The following is a 24988-nucleotide window of genomic DNA, read 5'->3' on the forward strand; positions in this document are numbered from 1 at the left end:
CTGCCTGAGTGCCGAACAATGAGGCAATCCTCTTCCCTCACTTCAGTGCAATGAATCCCCACTTTGAATATTTAGAGTCCTGCAGAGGTTTAATGGGGAAAGGACTGCTTTTATGTAAAGAGAGTGTTTTTTACTCTCTTCTGGGGACTTAAATCCTTCCCATTCACCAATTCACACACACAGTTAGTGACAGGTAGAATCAACGGATTGTTGGAAAATGCCTCCCTGGCCTCTAGGAAGGTAGAAAAGCACTAGGGTAGTGAGGAAGATGTGGCAGAGGGTGACAGGAGGTGATCGGAAGGGCTCAGGAAGGAGATGGAGGGATACTATGAGAGAGAGAGAGAGAGAGAGAGAGGAGATGGAGGGATACTGAGAGAGAGAGAGGGGAGATGGAGGGATACTGAGAGAGGGGAAGGAAGGAGATGGAGGGATACTGGGAGAGGGAGGAGATGGAGGCATTTTTTTTTTTTTGCTTCGGCAATATTGTAACTTGAACAGTCATGCCAATAAAGCACAATGAATTGAATTGAATCGAGAGGAAGGAGATGGAGAGATACTATGAAAGAGAGGAAGGAGATAGAAGGATACTATAGAAGGATACAACTGCTGGTCATCCCAGCTAAACCTACCATACACCACGACATCAACATCAAATTTGACTCCCTGTCTGTTTCACCGACCAGGACTGCAAGAAATCTAGGAGTTGTTCTCGACAACCAACTAAACTTCTCAGATCATGTTGCCTCAGTCGCCCGGTCATGCCGTTTCGCACTCTACAACATACGGAAAATCAGGACTTACTTGACTCAAGATGCTACCCAACTTCTGGTTCAGGCAATAGTCATCTCACGACTCGACTACTGCAATGCCCTCCTGACAGGTCTCCCAGCCTGCGCAGTGAAACCACTTCAGATGATCCAGAATGCGGCGGCGCGCCTGGTCTACAACCAACCCAAAAGGGCACATGTTACCCCGCTGCTCATCCAGCTACACTGGCTACCTATGGCGGCCCGTATCAAATTCAAGTCTCTAACGCTTGCCTACAAAGTAGTCTCCGGTTCTGGTCCCACCTACTTGAATGCCCTCATACAGACTTACACTACCTCCAGACCGCTGCGCTCCTCTGACAAACGACGTCTAGCTCTACCACCGGTACGCTCAAGCCAATCCAAACTTTTCTCATCTGTTGTTCCTCGTTGGTGGAACACACTGCCAGTTCCTACAAGGGCAGGGACATCCTTTTCCACTTTCAAAAAACTCCTGAAGACCCAGCTCTTTAGAGAACATCTACTCTCATAGCAACACTTACAACAAGTCTTACTGATCCTAGCACTCACCAGCCGTTAAACTGACAAGTAACTGTTAAAATACAGCACTCACCGACGCACTTATTCTTACTGTACTCTAATGTGTTTTTTTTTAAACTGTCCTAAAATTGTGAGAATTGTTCTAAAACTTACTGTTTACCATGTTGTTAGTCGCTTTGGTTAAAAAAGCGTCAGCCAAATGTAATGTAATGTAATGTAATGTAACTATGAGAGAGAGGGAGAGAGAGAGGAAGGAGATGGAAGGATACTATGGGAGAGAGGGAGGGAGAGAGAGAGAGGAAGGAGATAGAAGGATACTATGAGAGAGAGGGAGAGAGAGAGGAAGGAGATAGAAGGATACTATGAGAGAGAGGGAGGGAGAGAGAGAGGAAGGAGATAGAAGGATACTATGAGAGAGGGGGAGAGAGAGAGGAAGGAGATGGAGGTATACTATGAGAGAGAAGGACGAGAGAGAGGAATTAGAATGAGGTGTGAGGTGGTAGGAAGCAGCTGACAGAGCAGGTGAACCACTACAGTGAACCCCATTCGGTCTGTCAGCAGGGAGGGAAGGACGTACACACACACACACACACACACACAACATTCCCTCTGTGCTAGTTGGGGGCTCCAGATTGCCTGAGGTACAGAGCCAAGAGGGGAATGAGTGATGTCTCTCAAAGGGGTTTCTGAAATGGATTCTCTTGCTCTCTCTCTCGCTCTCTTTCTCTCTTTCTCTCTCTCTACCTCGTGCGTCTCATTGTTTGTTAATTAGGTGATGGTATGTTTAGTGAGGCAGGAGGTGAGCGGCGGTGGCTTGGGTGATCGAATGCCCTTAGGAGTGGAGTGGGCATTCTGCCTTTGGTGGTTTTTACCTTCCTTCTGCCAAGTCTGCACCCAATCCGTCTACAGTCTCTGGCCAGCTGCTGTACCTCTGAAAGGAGAGAATGTAATTTTCTCAGGATTTGCTCACAAACACCTATCCAAGATCCAGCCCCCAAGTTAAGTTCTACATATAATCCTCTGACATGACTATGTTTAAGGTCCACACACAATACACACAACAAAAGTTTCATCACCAGGATGACGTGCTCCTGCTCCAGCACTAAAATGTTCATCTTTGCATGTGCGTACAAGTTTTTAAGCACTGTCTCTGGGTCAAGTGAAAACAGAATCCATTTGCGCTATTTGTTCATTTAATGGACTTGTTTACCCATAGTGATTTGCAGTTCAGTTGCACATTTTTCATTAGCATCATCGCTCCTAGGGAATAAAACTACTCAAGACCCGCTAACAAAATAAGAGTTTAGTTTATTTCATGCTTCAGCGAATCATATCTGATTAGATTACCAGCAATGGTACTTTACGCTAGGTAGCTATCGCTGTTTAGATAGCGGAGCAAACAATTATGAGGGTTAGAGAGGTAGAGAAGTCTGTAGACCTATTAGAAAAAGAAACAGTGTTTGCTGTACATTTACACGGTTTTGAGATATTATTTCGAACACTGCTATTGAGTGATTTTGCTTGAGCACTAAGAGATGTATCCATAACTGCAAAAGTATGTCTAGTATTTCCAGTTTATTTGACCTGGTTGGTAATACTAGCTTTATGGCTGCTCCATCTGCCTGTTGTGTAGAGTTGAGGAGGTGGACTTGCAGGTCACCCCTGAAATGACTGTTACTTTTATGCTGTCTTGCCCCTTTTCCTGCTTGTCATCTGTGATTCACTCTGAAGAAAGCTTAATTTATATTGCCCATGAAAGCATTATTAATGCTTGTCTCACGGAGACCGATGTTAGTCAGTCAGTGCGTACACGTACGCACACATACACACACACATACACAATTACACACACACAAGCATACCCACGCCAAGCCTCACAAGTCTCACAGCTTGACAACTGGTGAACCAAGAAGTAATGAGAATAGTCGATGCTAAAAGAGTGAAATCCAAGGCTCGGGCATTCTTCTAGTGTAGGAGGAGGCGTTGCAAGGCACCTCAGCGAGGTCAATTCGAAAAGTGCCACCCATGAAATTATCCAGTTTTTCCCCCTCCCAGACCTCTGTAGCGTGGCGTAGTGTGTAGCGCTTCACCTTCTGAGGTGTTGTGGGAGTGTATTCGTTTTGGTCCCCTTGCCGAGTGCATTATTGTGTGAATCATTGACTTTGAGTTAAATGGGCCCTGTGTCAGTGTGTGCACCTGGCTTTTGCTGTGATGAAAGGGCACCACTGTTTTTCAACACCCTTGTTTAATATATATATATATATAAAATAATGAAAAAGGCGAGACCGCCTTGGTGTGTGTGGGTATGTGTGTTAAATAGCTGCTATTATTCAGACATATTCACCGCGCCACTGTTATCAGTGAAAATCCTCTGCTTTTTGCCAGCGTTCGGCACGACTGGCGCTGCCATCTGTCACTGCTGGCATGGTGACGCACGGGGAGTGGGGCACAGGGGAGGGGAAGAGGCTGCCGTGAGCGCGTTGCTGAAATATCCCATCAGCACTGGGCAAACGTTATTTGTTTACCATGGGGCTCGAGGCTCCCCATACACATACACACACATAAAAACGCAGTTATATAATAATGAAATTCAGGCCTATTCAGGTGGAATAACCACATTTTGCCTTCATAAATATTAAAAAGCAAATTGAACTATTAGCTTATCATGTTCTGTGGTGGGCTATTACACAACCATCTTTAATGCGACCTGTGGATGAAGTTTGTGGCTGTGCAGGGTGAAGTTGGGGTGAAGTCGACGTGAAGATGATAGCAGCTGTTCAGGAACCAGGATTTCCACCCTGCAGAGACTTGCGGGGTTCTTGCTGGGATGATGGAGAGTGTTTACGATTGCACCTCACTTTAGGCAGTCAGTTACTCATTCACACTGACGTTCTTTACGTGAGTGATACGGTAAATGACGTACATTTACTTGTGAAGGGAAGTAAATGATGTGTCAAGTTCATACGCTCTGCCACGGAGAGCTACACAGGTCTTGAGGAATGCAGACTGAAGCCCCCGAGCTTGTGCCTACCATGCTACTGTGTCTGAATAAACGGATGGCTCGCTAGTTTTACCAAAAATACACCGAAAAGTAAACTTAAGGTTCAGTTACCATGCTTTTAAATAAACGCAGTATAAACGTGGCCAGGCCGCATCCTGTTTGGTTAAGGAGGAGATGCATGGAGAGCACTGTCAGTGAAAGCACAGTCTCAGACTCTGCAGGAGAGCTCTTGTTCCTGCGTGTGTGTGTGTGTGTGTTTGGGTCTGTCCTATTGACTGCAGTGCCCTTCATGCTTGCTCTCTCCAGTTTATTGGGCTGCGACATGTGCAAGAAATCGCTACACCTAAACTAATCGATGGCTCCAGAGCACTGTAGTCCGAGAGCTGAGCGAGCGTTTGATGTGCATTGGGCTGCGTATACATTTCAACTTATTTTTGAAGAATATTGTCGTTCTCTTAAGGTTGGCGATAATACGACTTCATTCATGGATTCCAATTCTTCCCCCTTTTTTTCCACATCGGCGGAGGCATCTGCGAGTGTTAATGTTATACCATTAATGTAATCATTGTAATTTTGAAACCAGCTACGTGTGAAAATCAAAAAGCCTTTCAGCATCATGACCCCCCTCCCGTTATAATTTCTCCCGATCGATTAGAGCACCGGTTCTAAATTAGTAATTAGTTTTCTGGGGCCCCCGAAGTCAATACGTTGCCATTTAGTAAAATGCAAATTCACAATGAGGCTGAAACCATGCGTGGCTCCCTGGAAATTACCCATCAGCCCCGGCAGACCCATGTGGCGCCCATGGGTGAGTGGGTTTTGTGAACTGTGTTGTTCATCATGATGCGAAGCTCGTGGGTTAATGGGAAGATTGGAGTCGGAGGGCCGGCTACGAGCATGTCAAGGGCAAAAGGAGTTTTGTTGGACATTTGGCTTAACAAGCCAATCCTCCAGTGCCTCCAGACAGTGAGCGGCCAGGGTCGGACCTGTTATTGGCTCGTCTGGGTTTTGTCTCGTTCTGTGTGCTGTGGATGGTGAAGGGGGTTCAGGAACGATGCAGCAGTGGGACTAGCAGGCTCTGTGAAGCTTTTGCCCCCGCCTGCATCTGAAAACAAGTTAACTCAAACAGCTGTAATTAATGTGGTGTGTGTGTGTGTGTGTGTGTGTGTGTGTGTGTGTGTGTGTGTGTGTGTGTGTGTGTGTGTGTGTGTGATCCGATTACAGTGTAATATTCCAGTAGGCTGTAGGTTTATGGCAACGATGTGATTGCATTATATCTCACTGAAATATATGCTGTGAGAATTATGCTTTTATTGATTTACACAGCACACACTGATTTGTACCATGTAATAATAAAATGTACAAATTCTTTACGCCCGGGGGATCTCAACAACATGCCTCTCCATTGATGCACATCGAAGTCTACCATGGTGTTTAGAAACCAATATCAATGCAAATAAAATGTAGTAATCCAAACTGAATGATTTTATCAGTTGTTTTTTTTTGTTGTTTGCAATCTTGACGGACCACAATGGTCTCTCATGAGCTCCCCAGGTGAGGTTTCCCCCGTGATGCCTCACACAGTGCAGTCGTTCTCCATCTCCCCCTACCACTGCTGTCTACCACTGCTGCTAATTGGACACTGGCGAAGAGGCTGGGCAAATGGCTTTTAGGCAGACAACAGACAGCACGAGCCTGGCAAACATGTCATAGGTGACCAGTGTCTCCACATGGTGCGGTCATCACAATTTTAAATTTGGAACAAATGTGCCATTGCACATTCAGTTAGGCACAGTTTGGCTTTTCACTTTTTTAGAATTACATTCCTAAAAAAATTATATTTTATCCCCATTGGTAAAATTGCAGCGGTTGTTAGTGAAGAATCATCTGTATACTACATACATGTCTGTTTTACGGTTGATCAGAATGAAAAGGTAACGTGAGTAAATCCCACCAGTGCATTGTGTTGCCCACGATGAGAAGATGGATTTCACGGCTTGGCTGACAGGGGGTTTCAGCCCCCGCGGTGCCTATGTGCGAGAGCACCTAGTGTGTGAGGACCTGAGCAGCTCATCTCTCTCTCTGTTTCTCTCTCTCTCTCTTTCTCTTTCTGTCTGTCTCTCTCGCTCTCGCTCTCTCTCTCTCGCTCTCTGTTTGGGTGTGAAATCGCTGCAGGCGGCTGAGGGAAGCACACCAGCCTCGTGTCAACCCTACTCAGCTACTCCGCCAGCTAGCTCATGGATTTTTGGAGTGGAAGGTGTGTGTGTGTGTGTGTGTGTGTGTGATATGAATTATGCACACTTCCTCTGTTGTGAGATGGGGTGGTTAATCTTCGCCTCATGGCCTTCATCCAAACTGAGACGATAATCGCACGCAGAGAGACAACCGACGAAGGGCAGAGCCAGAAGCACTCAACGCCCCCTTTCTTCTTCTCCTCCTCCTCCTCCTCCTCTTCCTCCTCCTCTTCCTCTTCCTCATCGTGCTCCTGTACCTCTTCCTCTTCCTCATCGTGCTCCTGTACCTCTCTGCTAGGCTATTCACCACCTCAGTGGAGTGGAGTTTCTCCAGGCCAGAGGCAGGTGCAGTGCAGTGCTGGGCGACGTGGAGCAGCGCGTCCTCTGAAGAGGATGTATGGGACTTGAGCCATGTTATAATTTTCCACTCGGATGCATGCAAGCGCATCTACAGTACACGACGGGCTCTGGATAGGCAAAATGTGGGGGCAAAACGAAGAAAACCTGTCTGCAAATCATTCGCCTCACGCCTCAGGAAACAGCACTGAGAATTGTCACGGGGAAAAGGGGGAATAAACGTAAATTCAGGTGGTTGAACGCAGTCGCATGCTTCGCTGACATCACTGGGCACGCTCAACATCGTCCCTCACTAAGTGCCTCCCCTGGTCTGCTTTTGTGTTTCAGTGTCTCAGTGCGAGGCCCTCTTCTCCGGTCTGACCAACAGGCACCTGGCTCTCCAGTTCCACCTGGAGTGCGGCTACACCTGCCTGTCCTACTACGAGTACAGCCCGGCCAAAGAGCACTTCGCCAAGGCGCGGGAACTGGCTGAGCTCGACCTCAACATGACTGGTACGTTCCTTAACATAACAACAAATGGCAATGAGAAACTAGGAAGTTCTCTTAACACAGACAGATGCTGAGTTGCTAACACAAGGCATTAGCACTTTACAGTTTAGAGTTGTGGCAGAGTGAGCGTAGGGAAAGCATATCAATCAGAGTTTGAAGTGAAAGTTCCCTCTGTCCAGGTGCGTTGGGTAAGCGGACGCGGTATCAGCAGGACTTCCTGGCCCAGCTCGTCCTGGACGTGAGGCGCAAGGGGAAGGCATCGGTTCCAGAGGATGAGAACGAAGCCACCCCTTCCCCTACTCCTCTCAGTCTGCTGCCAAAGGTCAGTAACACACACACACACACACACACACACACACACACACACACACATACAGGGTCACACACAGACTGTGGATGGGGGGGGGGGGTGTAGGCAAGTATTACGCAGTACTCCACACCTCCACCAGGGGGTGACCTCTCCTCTTGGGTTAAATGTAAACGCAACCCAGCAGTGTTACTAAGACTCAGACAACATCTCCGCTCATCACCCCCCCTCCCCCCCCCCCCCCCCCGCCTCTTCTCCAACCCCCTCACACTCTGGAAGAGCGCGGGCGAGTTTATTGCGCACTCTCGAGTTGTTGCTGGCTCACGGGTCTCCCGTCCGGACGGAACATCCAGTGTCCGTGCTGCGCTGGCTTCCACAGGATCCAGAGTCTTGTGCTTCGGAGCCCCCCGGGGCCGAGAGGAGAGGACAGATGGAGATTCCTTTGGAACGTCCTCTATCTGCCCCGTCTCCCCGGTCTCCTTCAGATTTACGGGGTTTAAAAACCATTTGCCATATTCGAGAACGAAATTGCTAAATTTGTGTTTGGCAAAAGCTACAGCGTCAGAAATTGAATGGCTGTGCCAAGATTGAGATTAAAGCTTTTGGCATGGAAGTGGCCAGGCGAGGGTGGGATGATATTAAAAAGTGATTGATGTGATTGAGGACAGACTCAGAGAGTGGTCAGGTCACTATGCCGTATCCATATGGCAGTGCTCGGGCTTGGATGACAGGTGGGATGTGGGTTTTGTGTGATTGTGTGTGTTGGTGTAAGAGCTCAGTTTTTTTAAAATAAATTTCCGTTTAAGTTGTAGTGTGTGTGTGTGTTAAAGTGTGAGATGTTTCACACATGCCCTCAATGCCCTTGCTGTGAGTCAGATGGCACATTGGCAGGTTTGCGAATCGAACCCTGGCCAGCCATGTGGCGACACTACCATGGGTTCACCATGCCCAATAAGGGACTTGTATGGAGGATCATGGAAACTACCATGGGTTCACCACACCCAATAAGGGACTTGTATGGAGGATCATGGTGCAAGACAGCTGAGTGATGAAAAGGATTGGTGCATGAATTCAGATTATCTGCCACACAACTTCAGTCATATAGTAAAATATCTAGATAATTATCAGTGGAAGGTCATACATCAATTTATATTATAAATGTATACACTGCATTTGCCTGTGAAGGAATACTCCAGAACAGTGAGGGGTGGTGTGGTTCATTTCACATTTACTTTGGACACAGGGTCATGCAATATATTTTCATAGTTATTATCTAAACAGTAAACTTTTGTATGCTACAGTGAATTTGTGTTTTAGCCATGACCTTTTTAAGGAATGCAGGGGACTGACTGAAAAAAAAAGAATCTCTCCGAGTGATGCCTGCAGTGACAGTGGCATGAAGTTGAAATATTTTCATGCACAGACACACTCGTGGATTCAGACACACCTCGACATGATCCATGTCTCCCCACGGACTGGGATGTCTGGGAGAACCGGCCTGGCGGAACCCAGTCCGGCTGTCCATCATGTTCTCGCCTGCCCGGGTTCTCCCCTGTTAGAGTGATTAAGAACGTGCTGGCTAGAACAGCATAGCTGCAGGGAGTCTCACATCTGCTGGGCTGCCCAGTACACACAAGCAAACGCACACGCGCACGCACGCACACACACACACACACACACACACACACACACACACACACACACACAGACACATACAGCGAGAGAGAAATTGATAGTTACATGTAACACATCACACACTCTCTCTCACACACACACACCCCTCCACCACACACACACCACACACACACACACTTACACACACTTACACATGCATATCCACACACACAAATGGATACATCGAGTACTTCGGGGCAGCCGTGGCCTACTTAGGGGCAGCCGTGGCCTACTGGTTAGCGCTTCGGACTTGTTACCGGAGGGTTGCCGGTTCGAACCCTGACCAGTAGGCACGGCTGGAGTGCCCTTGAGCAAGGCACCTAACCCCTCACTGCTCCCCTAGCGCCGCTGTTGTTGTAGGCAGCTCACTGCGTCGGGATTAGTGTGTGCTGAGTGTGTTTAGTGTGTGTTCACTGTGTGCTGAGTGTGTTTCACTAATTCACGGATTGGGATAAATGCAGAGACAAAATTTCCCTCACGGGATTAAAAGAGTGTGTGTATGTGTATATGTATGTATATATATATATATATATATATATACATACATATGCACGGACGTACGCACATACAAACAAACAAACACACACACACACAGACAGACAGAGACAGATACTTACAGATACTTACACTTACACTCCATACACTCCATGTGTGTGTCTCTTTTATGTATTATTGATTGTGTTAACACATTTTAAACACTGTTGCAGTGTTTACCTAAGCTATGGTGTCTTGGGGGATAGCTGTGTTGAATGTATATGGACGTGGTGTGTGAATTTGTGTGGATAGATAGATAGAGAGAGAGAGATTTTTCATCCCCAAAAGAAATTGATGTGTATGGTTGTGTATTTTTGTGAGAACAGCAGGTGATTCAGGGCTTAGGCTTTCTTCACATCAGGAGGTTTCCCCCCCCTGCTCTCCCTCCCTCCCTCCCTCGCTCCCTCCCTCGCTCCTAAGAGCCCCTGCCCAGCTCTGCCCTAAGGAGACGTGTCCGTGTGTAATAAGAGCAATAATGCATGATTAGCGAAGGATCTCAGCGAGCGCGTGCCCCCTGCATCCCCTGTTGACAGCTCAGTGGAGGGAAGCCGAATCGGAGTGTGACTGAGTAGGCTGGGAGGGTAATTGATGACGGTGCGCTTCTTGTGAAATTTCCGACAGAGCTGAGGGAATTTTTCACTTTTCATTTTGGGCTTTGGGGAAAGGCAGCTGTTTCTTTGTAGGCCTTTCTCCCGCTCCTTCTCAGTGGTTCTTCCTCTCTGTGTTTTTGGCTCCCTCTCTCCCTCTCACATCTCTCATTCTCTTCCATTTTGCCTCTCTCTCTCACACTCTTTCTCTCTCTCTCACTCTCTCTCTCTCTCTCACTCACTCTCTCTCTCTCTCTCTCTCTCTCTCTCTCTCTCTCTCTCACTGGGGGCGTTTTATATTTAACTGGGAATTGGGCAGGCTGAGATTTCATCTGATTTTTTTAATAGCTCTCTTTTTATCGTCCCCATGGGCTTCGGCTCACCTCTGTACGATTAAGAGTCTTTTTTATTTTTATTTCTTTCCTTCTTCTCTCGTTTCCTTGAATGCCCCGGGCACAGGAGGAATATAGAGGCCAGGAAAGTGCCTCGGTAATTAGTCTCAAATCTTCTCCTTTATTCTTTCTCGGTTTTTTAAATCCCCCTCTCTATCCTTGCCAGTACTTCTGTCTGTCTGTCCTGTCTGTCCTGTCTGTCTGTCTGTCTGTCTGTCTGTCTGTCTGTCTGTCTGTCTGTCTGTCTCTCTCTCTCTCTCTCTCTCTCTCTCTCTCTCTCTTTCCATTTCCATCCAGAGCCCATTTCCATAAACACCGTGGGCTCTTTCGTGGCACTGGACCTCCAAGGCCACCGTACATTTACATGGTTCACCAGTGTTCCACCATGCCTGTTAATGTCCCTAATTAAGGTTGAGAGGTGGTGGTGGGGTGGCAGGTGGGAGTTCAATTATGGCTGTGAGTGTTAGTGTGTGTGTCTGTGATAGACAAATGATGAGGGGTATAACCTGTCATTGTCTAAATAATGTATTGAACATTACATTCCAATGACAGAAACTATTGTAAGATGAGATTTCTTGTGGTTTTCGAAGAATAGAAACTAAAATAGGAAACTAGGGCTGTTAAGAACGTCCGTGTTCATTTATAGCCCCTCTAATAGTTTTCTTCTAGTGCACTGTTAGAGCATAGTGGGTTTTACTCTGGCAATCCATAGTCCCGGGCATCAAGAATGTGACTCTTGATGTGACTCTGTAGCTGGTGACTCATGGCCCAGTATCAGACACACAGTGATCCGAGTTGAAGACTACAATTTTTGTGTGATGTGCGTCACGAGAGAGCCGGAGGGTTGCCCCTGATCCTGGCCTGGTCCGGGCCACATGCAGGCCAGCACAGGGCAGAAGCCTTTTGCCCACAAGGGCATATGCTGTGGATACTCTGTGAGGGGAAACGGTCTTGAATGTACATAATGGTCTCTCCTCAGTGGTAGTCAATGATGTAGCCTAGATTTAGAGGAACATAAAGCGAGCCCTCCAAGGCCCCTACACGCCTGATCCCAGACATCTTTGATGGATCGACAGCCTGTCAGCATGCCGAAGATAACCTTGATACAATTTTCGCTTGCAGCAAAAGTCCAGGAATGTTTTTATTTGTTTTATGCATTTGTCTTCGGTATTACGGCGATGGAATGGAAACTCGTCTGTCTTTTTCTCTTTCTCTCTCTCTCTCTCTGCCCAAACAGACTAGATATTGTCATTTGTGGCGAGAGGCTCGCGGCTGGAACATCTTCGAGCTCTTTCTCTTAGCCTTATAAATCAAGGCCAGGCTCCTGCCCATGAATCAATATCTCTTTAATGCATGGCAGTATCTTCTGAATATTTATGTAAAGTGTGTTTCGGAGGGGGTATCACAAGGCGAGCGAGCGAGGCCTGGGTTTGAAGATGGCCCCAGTGCCAAAAATCTGACATTGAACAAAATGTTCACCCAGCGGGGGGAGAGAGCTGCGCTGGCTGGCTTTTGTCTCTTGCAGTGTCATTTTATTTAGTTGCCAAACGCACTGTAAGCAATCAGAAAGTTAGAATAGGAGGGTCTTCATCCAGTCTTGTGTCTTATCATGACGCCTATTCAAGATGTCTCTGAGCTCCCATACGCACATATTGGTTTCTGTTGAAATGATGTCTGTGTATTTGCGTGAGAGAGGTAGAGAGAAAGTGAGAAAAAGGAGGAAAAAAAGAAAGAAGTGGTTTAAGTGATTTTTTTTTTCCATCCTTGGGTCTGTGAGTTTTAGTATGTGAGAAAACTGGAAAAGGAGAAGGAGAGTGAGACTAACAGTGAAAGAACGAAAGGACAAGAGTGAGGACTTGTTCCTTCCCGTTTAAGTTATGTTAGTCTTTGTGTGTTTGTGTGTTTGTGTGTGTGTGTGTGTGTGTGTGTGTGTGTGTGTGTGTGTGTGATGGAGAGAGAAGTGTTAGCTGCGCGTGAGGTTTGGCTGTGAGTGATTTCCTGGGTGTTCTCCTCAGCGTGCCCCTCCCTGTTTACCCGGCCAGAGGAATTCAGGCTGTTTGTTCAGCGCTGTATATGCTTGCAGTGAACATCTCCAAATGCCAAGAGAAAAAGAAGAACAGGAATCATAGAGCCCCACTGTGTTCAAGCCGGTTCAGAGAGTTGAAAAATTATAGGAGTGTGTGTGTGTTTGTGTTTGAATGAGTCTGCATTTTTGTGTGTGTGTGTGTGTGTGTGTGTGTGTGTGTGTGTGCTTGTTTGCTTGTTCGTGCAGCTCCACGCCCAGCTTGGTTCTGTTAGGAGTGTTTGATTTTTCTGCTAAAATATTCGTCTTGGAGTGAGAACAAAAATGGGCCAACTACGTTCCAATTACATAACAGACAAAAAAAAAAGAAGACCGAATGAGCGTGAAAAGGAGAGGAGAGGGAGAATAAGTGAGTGAGTGTGGAAGAGAGACAGAGAGGGGGTGAGTGCGAAAGATGTGTGGTTTTGGGACCAGGATAATAACTATCCCCCAGAAAATCAGGGAGTCAAAAATGTGTCTGGCAAATGGCTGACTTACTGTCCCATAAACCCATCGGACTCTGGCTGGGCTTTGGCTGGGATCTGGCTGAGGCTTTTGGCAGGGTGGTCCTTGTGAAGCCTTGATTAACTGGGCTCGCCTCTGGCAAGTCTCCATGGTTACAGCCAAGGAAAGGTGCCCCGGGCTCTTCAACGCTTTCACATTTATTTTCTCAATAAATTAATAAATAAGCATGCACTATTGTTGTCTTATTGAGAAAGATTTTTACGGCGTTATTGAAAGCATTACTAGTCTGATTTAGCCGCTTTTACGAGTCCATTAAAGCTGCAAAACAACTGAAATGAGTTAAATTGACTTAATAATTACATTGTGAGGACTATGAAGATGCGTTACAGGCAAACAAATAATTTTTGTGGTACAAAATACTATAAATCATTGCCTAGTGCACAGTTTCTATACTTGAGGAAAATTTGTCTGATCCTGAAAACTTTTAAGTATTAATAAACAATGTCTTTATGTTTTTTTCTTCTTGAGATTGGTTATGGTGCAGTAAGGAGTTTGCATCTGTTTTGAAGGTCTCAAAATGTTCCATAATTTTCTTATTATTTTGCAGTGACGGTATTATATGAACAACACATATTTCATATGCCTCATGTTTGTCCATCTCCTCCTCCAACAGGACCATGCCCTGACTGATGACACCGTGCTGAACAAGATCAACCTGGCCGAGCCAGAGGAGCACGAGCTGCCTAACCTGTCGGCCGAAGAGCAAGCTGTCATCCTGGGTGTCTGGTGAATATCAAATCCTTCCCTCTTAATTACTGTTGGGGTGAATTACCGTAAGGTTTGGTGTACCAAGGTGTTTTCATGAAAAAAATCCCTCATGGCCTTAACATGGCTTAAGTGTTACCAGAGATGGTTGATAAAGCAAGACTATTCATAAGAGGGTAAATTCTGGCACGTTGTGACGTGGGGTTCAAAGCCGTCACGCCCATTTAGGAGTCTAGCGGGAGGTCCAGTGTCTATGTATTCCTATGGGAGAAATTAACATTTTCATGGAGTATGACCAATCCCTTAGCCCTACATTCAGCGATGTAAGTTTTGAACCTATTTTCTAGAAGCCACATGTCTTCCTAACATTCCGACATTGAAATTGTATTTTCCAACGAAACAAATAAAGACAAAAATAGCTTTGTTTGTGATCTGTCACTGTCTCCTCAAAGCTCTGGTGCACAGCCACCTGTTCTACAGAGGCTCTAGACTCAGAGATGGTTGATGAACTAACCTAACATATATTTTTTGCTAGAACTAGTAGACTACCACAAAGTTGCTGAACATATGTTATTTCAGGTTTGTTTGCAACAATATATAAGTTTAACCAAAGTTCTTAGCTGCTAGCTAGCTGGCGAACATTCCCATTCACTTTACGTTTACTGTGCTAACGTAAGCTAGCTAGCTAGCTAGCTCGGTTAACAGGGCAAAATTAAATGATTCATTCCGTGTCCGAAAGAGTGTTTCATTGGCATCACACACAAACAATGACTGTAAAATGGTATACAAAATTATATGTATATGTTATTATTGCTTATTCAGAGAAAAGTTTATGTTTTGACACGCCTATTTAGGAGTTCGGAACTAGTGCTATTTCGTTCCATTGGTGAATCGTCTTATGATTCATCTTAGTTAACTATAGAATCTTTGGTGTTACTTTACACCTTCTTCCTCGTTTTGGGAATTGGGATCTATCTGGGGGCAGCCGTGGCCTACTGGTTAGCACTTCGGACCTGTAACCGGAGGGTTGCTGGTTCGAACCCCGACCAGTAGGCACGGCTGAAGTGCCCTTGAGCAAGGCACCTAACCCCTCACTGCTCTCCGAGCGCCACTGTTGATGCAGGCAGCTCACTGTGCCGGGATTAGTGTGTGCTTCACCTCAGTGTGTACACTGTGCTGTGTGTGTTTCACTAATTCACGGATTGGTATAAATGCAGAGACCAAATTTCCCTCACGGGATCAAAAGAGTATACTTATATACTTACTTATCTGGCCCCAGCCCCTTTTCACACACCGTTCACCTGCTGCTGGGTGCTGCAGCTGACCAATCAGCTTGCTTGTCTGTGTCTTTATGAAGAATCGTCCCACCCCATGGTACTCAGGATTGGTTCTGTTCCCTTATGACGCACTAATGGACTGATGCCTTGTCAAAAACATGGAATGTTAGACAGTCTATGTTCCATGTTCCATGCATACTCAGAAGACAACATTAACAATTGCACATTACGTAATTCACTCTCTACACACACCTACACACACACACACTCACCATAGTCCTACATACCTCATTTTTAAAGACTGCATCTGGCTTTTCACAATTCCAGCATTATCACCTCTTGAATGTGTTAATAAAATTACATACCGGGCCTTTACAATGCACACATTCTTCATTGCCATTACCCAACTGTGAGCATACTCCATTCCCTCCAAACTGTAATGCTGATATTTATGGGCCCACCTTATGTTCCAATATCAATATTTTTAGCGATAACAAAGGGTGATGTATTGTTAGCGCAAGTTTTGTCTTCCCAGTCTGACAGGGCACAAATCACCCGCAGGTACAGCCACACTGTAGCCACAGTGAAATAGCGATATGTGGTGTCAAGAAATACCAGCAAGATCTACGTTTTCTCAAGCTTTTTTGCCATGAAAAGAATAGCTTATGCTCAGTAATTTGCAAGGGTGGGGATTATTACAGTGTATTAGATGGGGTGGGTGAAGGGAAATGAATGTGACCCTCTAAGCTATGGCAAGCCAGAGGCGCCAAGCCAAAGAGTATAGTTACTTCTATACTCTTTGGCCAAGCCTTGATTGAAATCATTTTCTTTACACACACGGGGCTCTCCAAACCAAAGGATTACATAGAGTGGCCATGAGATGCGAGGGAACATAGATGTGTTCTCCATTTGAGGAACGTAATCGATTGCGGACATCCCTTAATGTGAGCTCTTGCTCACTTGGAATATATCCGCTACTGGAAGCATGGAGTGTGTGTATAAGTGCAAGACACGAGAGACAACTATGGTTGCATATATGTGTACAGGGCTCATTTTTCAAAATGAGGGGGGGGATTCCCCCTTTAAGTGCTTCACATAGGGGGGGGATTAATAGAGTTTGGGGGGAGGGGGCATACATTTTACAAACCGAAATTGCATTTTCCTTATTACAGGCGTCAATGAGAGAACAACATAGTCTTTACTTACATGATTTTGGTTTTGATTTTCTAATAGGAGTAAGTGTTTGTGACAACAAGTCATGATAAATTTGATAATGTTTGATCACTGTTTTGGTATGAAGCTTTTCATGTAATGAACCTTTCACGTAATGAATGCGCACTCTAGAAAGTGCAAGTAGGCCTACAATGAGCTCTGTGTCTGGAGCAATCGATTACGTTCCTCAAATGGAGAACACATTTACTGTATGTTCCCTCGCGTCTCATGGCAAAATGGTTCAGTGCACGTGTGTGTGTCTCTGCATGGGATGTGTGTGTTTAAGTGCATTGTTTAATAGTATGCATGTGGGCTTTTACCTGTATACTTACAGTATGTATGTATGTTTGAGTCAGTTATTTAGTGTGTGTATTAGATAGAGTGAGAGTGCTGAAGTGTGTGTGTGTGTGTGTGTGTGTGTGTAGGTCTGCAGGTGTGTCTCTTAGGGTTTATTCGCTTCTGAACTCTCTTATAAATTATTTTTCAGGCTGCATCTTGTACGTGTTACAGATTCATTTTGTAAAGGTCTACTTGACATGGTCTTGGCCCGGAGCTTGTTATGAGGATGGTTTTTACAGTGTTTTTGGAAGCTCTTCTCTGTGATTGAAAAAAGAAGCCCTTTTTTAAATATAAAAAGCAGCAACCAAACCCGAAAGAGTTTTTTTTATTTTTTAATAATCCCACAATTTTGGAGAAGCCCAGCAGTTTTATTATCAACAATGTTATTGCAGCTCAACATAGTACATCACGGTTGTAATGATGCTAAGGTTTACTGTTTCTCCTTAGCCTTTGTTGAGATGTTGCTTCTGTACATTTTTGGTCCTCGGTTTACGTGCGTGTGTGCTGGAGGCAGTGCATTTGCTTTAACACGCATTGAGATCTCCTGAAAATATGCCCTCACGTTTCCATACACCACTGTAACACTCTCTCTTGCTCTCCCTCTCTCTTTCTCTCTCTACTTCTCCTTCTCCCTCTCCCTCTTTCTCTCTCTCCCCCCCCCTCCCCTCTACCTCTCCTGTCCTGTCCTGTCTGTCTTCTCTCCTTTACCCTGGTAAGGTGTCAAAAGAATACATCTCCTTCTCCCTCCTCATCTGCAGTATCTGGTAGCTCAGGTATGCACTCTATGCATCCATTTTGGATTTGCTTATACTGGTAGATCAACTTCCTGTTTACATTAGCACAAACGACTCTTTTCTATAGACATTGTCTTCAACACCTTGTCTCTCGGGGCGCGTTTCAAAATAATGGACGGTGCTGATGTACTAAATCATGAATAGAGCACTGCCTCGGAGAGAAGGAGGAATGGAAACAATGAATGGAGGAGGTAAAGATGAGCGATGTTGCCTGTGAGTGATTGGGTGAGAAACGGGGGCATGGAGAAAGAGAGAGGTGGGGGAGCAGGACAGAGGTGGGTGGGGTCAGGGGTCAGGGTTTGGGCTGCTGTCCGGTCTCATTAGTCTCCATGGTGTTGCTGAGGTGGGCGGCTCCTTTGCCCTCAGCGCCCCACTGCTGATGTCAGCTTCAGGCCCAGCATCTCAGGTCAAGGCCCACAATGTGACCCACACTACCACAGAACTTTTTTTGAATTTACTTTCACTTGTGTTTTGTGGCTATTATACGTCAAATGGCCTTGGCACACACAATGCCATGAAATACTGGATGTAGCCTGCCTCTATGTACAAAAATCCACTAACAAACAATTCAACTGCATCTACTTTCTAGAGAACTCCGCTAAAGAATCTTTTTACCATCATAATTAGACTTGATGGCTTGATAAGATGTTCCTTGGGTTGTTATATTTCATCTTACAGAACACAACACGAAATGGTTCTAGAGGACATTACAGTGTTCTGTCTTAAGTCTAAGGGCCCGAGTTCTGCAGTGATATAGGTAGTGGGAAGCTACGTCAAGGTGGGGACTCTGAAATGGACGAGACCTCACTGGTGAAGTGACATTGAATAAACCAATCACATGCTACAAGTGTTAAATTCTGATCTTGTATTAAGGCCCACTCAGCCCACTTTCTGCGTCTGACTTTGCTTTGGCCACTGTGCGCATGCTGTCAAACTCGCACCCAAATCTGCAAGTCTGAGAACAATGGTCAAGTGTTTGTTCTCTCTGGACTTAAAGGTTGTATCAGCGATAGCGGGGATACGTTACTTCTGTTGATGTTCAAACAAAACAGAGAGCTAGCTCGCTACTCCATCCCGTGCAATTAAAACTCTCCTAAACACGCATCTCTTCGGTAATTGGTTTAAACGCTTTATTTTGCCTTTGAGTGGGTTGCCAATAGCCTGACGAGCCAGTTCTCAGTCCGAGGGGCGGGATAATCAGTTGTCTTTCAAATTCCCTCTGCACTCAATAGGACAGCGGCAGCGCTATGAGTCCCATGCGCACCAGCGGAGCTAGTTGGCTAGTTCAAACGTTTGCCAACTTAATAAAAGCTAACTCGTGTCACACTGTTCGCCAACAGCAACATCCATCTTATTTGTTTTCAAGTAGCAGGGAATTCAAGCCAAACCGTTGCAACTCTGCCATCAATCATTATGTTAAGCCCACCTAACGACTCTATACACGATTTCATTGGCCTGATTTAGTTTCGATTTCTGGAGCTCACAAGCCAACGGAGAGTTGCTAGACTAGCCCTGCCAGCAAATGTAATTTGCTGCCGCTAGGGGCGCGTCTAGATTTCTAGGCTAGGTTGCCAACCCTTTTTGGTAGGAATTGTTTTTGTGTACAGATCTCGGAGCCTAGGCTGCCTACGGAGACATGTTTTTTTGCCTGCTTATGGGGCAGACAGCTAGCGGATGAATGTGATCATTTATGTTTGGGCCTTTTTTTGGGCCTGAAATCGCTGAAGTAGATGATCGTCCTTGGGTTTTTTCCGAATTAGTTGTTTTCTGTGACTTTTGTGACAAGATTTTTTAGCCATTTGTAGTCTTGATAAACTGCCTCTGTTATGTCATTCTCTTCTGATGCCCACACAAGCTCTGCATCTTTCACTGCCTCGCATGGTCCACCTCAGGATTCTGGTGGAACTGACCCTTCTCTTTGTCATTTCCCATGGCGGTTCTGGGCACGAAAAAAAAAAAACCCCCATCTCGACCCAATCTGCCCTCTGTCACATAATTCGTTTGACCCACTTAGTCTTGCTCGGAGGTCGTCGCATCTAACCCTTCCTGTGTCACTCAGTAATTTGGCCATGTGCACCGGCAGCACAGCGCTTGTTGTTGAAAGGCCATCGTCGTGCTCTGACGATGCTAAGAGACAAATTGCAGGGGTGTAGTAATTAGCAGGCATAATTGCAGTGGGCTAGGGGTGTAATTGAATTGACTGATGGTTAAGGATGGATTAAGAGTGAGTCCCATGAGAAGAGGAGGGCGTGAACGGGAAAATAGAGAGAGAGAGAGAGAGAGAGAGAGAGAGAGAGAGGTAAAGAAGGAAGAGATTCCAATTCCTCATCGTCGCTCTGTCACAGAATCCGCAAATAGCAAATCACCACAATTTAAGATTGTGATTTAAATCGCACCATTATCGAGTCACTTGGCCCGTGTCGTCACAGAGCAGAATTCACTTAGCCTTCAGCTCAGCCCTGAGTCTCACCTAGCTGCTGAGGTGTAAGGTTTTTGTGCGTGTGCGTGCGTGTGAGAAACTTCACCTTGTGTACCTGAGCAATGCTTCATTTCCTCTTAGCATGCCCCCATCACCTCATAGCCCTCCCCTTCATTCCTTCCCCTGGCCACCCGCACCTTCCCACAATGCCCTGCTTCACTGCGTGTGGCTCCATTGTGTAGGGAGATGGATTTGTGTGCTGTAGCAAGGGATGTTCAGGGTCACGCCTGAATTTAAAACCGAGATGGTACAGAAGCAATTTTGAAAGCGCTGGTGCTTTATAATATCTCTTGCAGCGTTCCGAGCGAAAGAGCCGGAAAACATGCTCAGAAAAGCACTTTTAAGTCGAGTTTTGTTTCTCCGTCAGAACGCTACCGGTGGTATTGCACATTACATAAGACTGTTGTGTACCAGAACTTGCTGAGACTAACTCCTCTGTTCCAAGTGCAAACTGATCAGCGCTCACACCTAAAATGGCGACACTTTACCAAATCTTTTCACACGTTGGCAAGGATGGATGGTTGTACCTGTTTGACATCACCTTCAATCTCTCATTGTGGATTTTAAACGAGCGTGTAGTCCAGAATACTTTTTAGAAGCATTTAGCTGCCACTGAGAATGATGGTTCTGCTTCTTTCAAGGCTGTGAGGTCTGTGGCAGGCTTTGAGTCCATGGGCTCTTGAGTGGTCACTGACAAATGAAAGGCTGCGTAGAGGAGGATGATGTCTGGTTTTGGGGATTTGGGAGACTTCAGACACAAAATAGGAGCCCCTTGGTTTATGGCCTCCTTTAACCAGGATGACATGGAGCCAACAAAGCAGGCTTAAGGGATTCTCATGGCACTGTTCAGGGAAGGACACACACACACACACACACACACACACACACACACACGCACGCACACACTGTATTAGTACATCAGCTAGGAGTTAAATATGAGGTGAAAATTATCTGAGAAAATATACCTTAACTGTGTGCATACAAATCTCTCAAGTTAAACACATGTTCTGTGTCTCTCTCTCTCTCTCTCTCTTAACACACAGACACACACACACACACACACACACACACACACACACACAGCTTCATCTCCACACATTGTCCTTTGCTGGCTTGTCTCTGAGACCTTGGTCAGATCATTTGGAAGCGGAGATGACCATGAGTGCATCAGGAATGTGCTGAGGCGAGGAGACCCTGCTGCTGGTTAGTTAGTTACTGTACATTCCTGCATGGCGCGTACGGAGCGTTCGAGGATAGCCGTGAGGTCGGCCCCCAGTGCAGCCACAGCGCCAACACCCGAGGCAATTATCAGTCATTACCCGAGCTCGCTTACTTGCTCTCATTCACAGATAAACACATCGTGACTGCATCGTTAACTTCCAGGTAACAGTTTTATCTGTCAGCCTCATTGTCTCACTTTTCTCTTCCTAACCAACACTGCTGTGTGTGTGTGTGTGTGTGTGAGAGAGGCTGTGGTCAGCAGCGCCATTTTCGGCTCCTATCCGCTTCCAGGAGCCATGGTCTGGTCGAGGGGAGCCTGCTTTCCTCCGCTGCTCCCCGGGCCAAGAGCGGAAGCCGGCCCTCAACCCCATGCTGTGTTCTCCATCAGAAATACACTAATACACTGTTATGTGGGCCCAGTATGTCCAAACCCCACATTAGACTGCGGGGCCGTGGGGATTCAGTGTGTGTTTTTTGTGTGAGAGAGAGAACAGGAGAAAGTTGGAGTGTGTGTGTCTGTGTGTCTTAGAGAGGTGTCTGTGTGCGTGTGTCTGTGTGCGTGTCTGTGTGTGTGCGAGAGAGAGAGACAGACAGAGAAATTGTGTGTTTGTAATTGTTAATGATTACTGTGGATGGCTTGCGTAGAGAACAAGCCCTGTGTTCTGTTGCACCTGGCATTCAGTAAGCCTCACTATGGCTCTAGTGGAAAAATAATAAACAACATTTTGAAAAGAGCATGGGGTAATTATTTCACCTAATCTCCATGAAATGAAACCCCACTTTAGGTTGGAAAGGGACCCTTGTTCTTCTTCCCCTGGCTTGCCCTTTATCCAAGAAAGCAACAAAAAAGCGTTTCACCGATTTTCTGACAGTGGTCTTTGCCTTTTACCTTGATCAGAGGTTGTTTGTAAAAAGCTTTACACAATAGCTTTACTACATTTATCCTTTATACTGACTGATAACATTTTGCAAAATAAAAAAATGTGCTTGTGTTTGATGAAATTATAACATTATAACAACTGATAACATTGATGAAATTCTATTTTTCTACTGTTTCTGATTTGAATGTCACATTTGCCCAGGTAGGTGTGTTTGATGGGGACAGGCACTGACTTCATCTAGTGTTTAATATGTATGGGTAACCCGGGGGCTGCTTGTGGAGGTAGTGTGATGCCCCTCTTGATCTCACTTTGTTGAAATATGTTTTCTGTCTTTCATTTCCACTGTCTCTCCTGCTTAACTTGAACTGTGCCGATGTGTTTATGCCGCCTGAGGGTGATGGTGGTACTTTTCAACAGGTCTGACAGGTGTGTGTGTGTGTGTGTGGGGGGGGGGGGGGGGGGGGGGGGTTGTGTAAGAGATTGTGTGACAGGTGACCTCAGCAGGGTTGAGTGCTTTTAGCGTACAGATGAACTACATTTTTTTTTTCTTGGTGGTGTCCTGCCATTGCCCTTGTCAAGCAATAAAAACAAAACGATGAAAGAAAAGTTGATTCACTTTCATCCGTGCGTCACTGAAGGAATCACACACAAATCTCCTTATGGTCTATAGTGTACAGCAAATCAGTCGTGTCTCACAATTTGTCAACTCAAATTGGTTACTCTGTTCAATTTGAAATAGTACTGCCATCACTGCTCTTAACTTCACATAAATCTGGTGGTATTGAGTAAATTACCGAGGTATACCCACTGGTTGTATTTCTGATCTGGCCATGGGAAAGCCGGGGAAAGAAATAGTGCTCCTTTGTCTGCATTCTGTTGCAAGTATTGTAATTTATGTTGGGAACTGTGAGTGCAGTGCTTCTTGTCCAGTCCCAGACTCATCCAATGTTTCTCTGTGGCTTTGTCTCCGCAGCACAGACTTCCAGAAGAACAACCCCATCCACAAACTGACAGATGAGGAGCTGCTGGCCTTCACTTCAGTGAGTCTGCGGCTCCGCTCTCCTCTCCTCCTCTCTCGTGCCCCCTAATCACTTTTTCCCCCCACTCTGGCACTCTCTCTCCCTCTTTCAGTCCCTGTCAGTCTCTCTGTCTGTCTTTCTTTCTCTCTCCCTTTCTTTCTTTCTTTCTTTCTTTCTGTTTCTCTGTGTTCGTCCAACTGTCTGTCTCATTTCTCTCTCTGTCTCAGCCTTGATTTTTGTGTGTTTATCTCTGCATATTCCTATTTCCTCTCAGTCCTCTGCTCCTTTCCAATCTACCCTGTCCTTCCTTCTTTTTTCTCTCTTTCTTGCTTCTCTTGACTTCTGTCTTCACCCCAATATAATTGGTCTGTTTTTTCTAGTACCAATATTCTTGGTCTGTTTTTTTCTAGTACCAATTTTTCCTCTCAATTTCTCCCATCTATCGTTGATTCGTTAAGCTGTAATTTCCTCTCAATTTCAATCAATCAATCATTTTTTTTTTAATCCTTTCTTTTCTTCAGAGCTCTCTGATTTCTCCTTTTTTTTGACCCTTTCCATTTCCCCCCCTCTAGCTCTTCCTCTTTCCCCCATCTCCTCTCTCCCATGTTACAGTTGACGTCCTGTGACTGATCCCTCTCCCTGAATCCCACATCTTCTCTTACTGTTGCCTGTCATTCCGAAACTGGATTTATGCATCCCTGTGAAAAATAGCACCAGAAAGAGTCATGCTAATGCAATGATGAGAAAAAAAACACATTAGAGGCACATTAGACACATTAGAGGATCGCAGGCCAAATCTTGTGCATTCAAAAGTTGTAGACTTGACCTGGTCAGTGAGCACTTGAGGTGAGCAATGACATTCTGGTCTCCACAGCTTAACCTCCATTGTGGAATCATTTGGGAAGGGCGTTAAATCATTATGATGCCATCTCAGGTGTTGAGAGGCTTAGCCCACATATGCCCTCGAGCATAACAAGCTGCCGTGGCTCAAAGCATTTGAAGCCCTTTTTCTTTGACACAACCTACATCTCATTAGTTCACAAACAGGCAACGTAAATCAGTCTGAAGAACCATCACATTAAGCCGTGCAAACGGGTGGTGTGATTGCAGACCGCTGTCTGTTTCTTGACGTAAACACTTCCTGAAATTGTTGCCGTTTTTTGCAGTCGCCCCATACCTTTTCAGACCAAGGAGGGATTCTCGGATTGAGAGCCGCAAGTCTCACTTTTTTTCAGACTTCAGAAATGTGACAGATGGGAACTGGAGGGAGGGGGGGGGGGATTATTGGAATCCCAAAAATGTTGGAGGCGGCGGATAGCATCTCTTGCTCTCGTTGTGTATGTCCCCCTTATTTCCACCGGTTGACCTGCCCCAAGTCCATTTCTCCTCCCATTTTCTTTCTTTTTCAAGATGTCGCTTCCTTCGTTCTCTCTGTCACAAACCCTTAAGGATTTACATCACCTGATTAGCGTTTCTGAATAAAGGCCTACTGTTAACTGCGTTATTTATTCGCATTTTTGCATCATTTAAGACCATTGACCTAAAACCGGTGTCTGTTAGTATTTATCTACTGGTAATCACTGAGCAGTGGG

General features: G+C 45.7%; 1 protein-coding gene across 1 annotated transcript in view; it reads left to right on the forward strand.

The window, feature by feature from the left end:
• ttc27 (tetratricopeptide repeat domain 27) overlaps window positions 1-24988 on the forward strand; it is a 116104-nt gene that overhangs the window by 28659 nt on the left and 62457 nt on the right. The window contains 4 exon segments of the mRNA XM_042066237.1: window positions 7227-7391; window positions 7568-7710; window positions 14083-14195; window positions 23351-23417. Coding sequence (XP_041922171.1) covers window positions 7227-7391; window positions 7568-7710; window positions 14083-14195; window positions 23351-23417 — 488 coding nt within the window.

The sequence above is a fragment of the Alosa sapidissima genome, chromosome 16 (assembly GCF_018492685.1).
Source record: "Alosa sapidissima isolate fAloSap1 chromosome 16, fAloSap1.pri, whole genome shotgun sequence".
NCBI lineage: Eukaryota > Metazoa > Chordata > Actinopteri > Clupeiformes > Clupeidae > Alosa > Alosa sapidissima.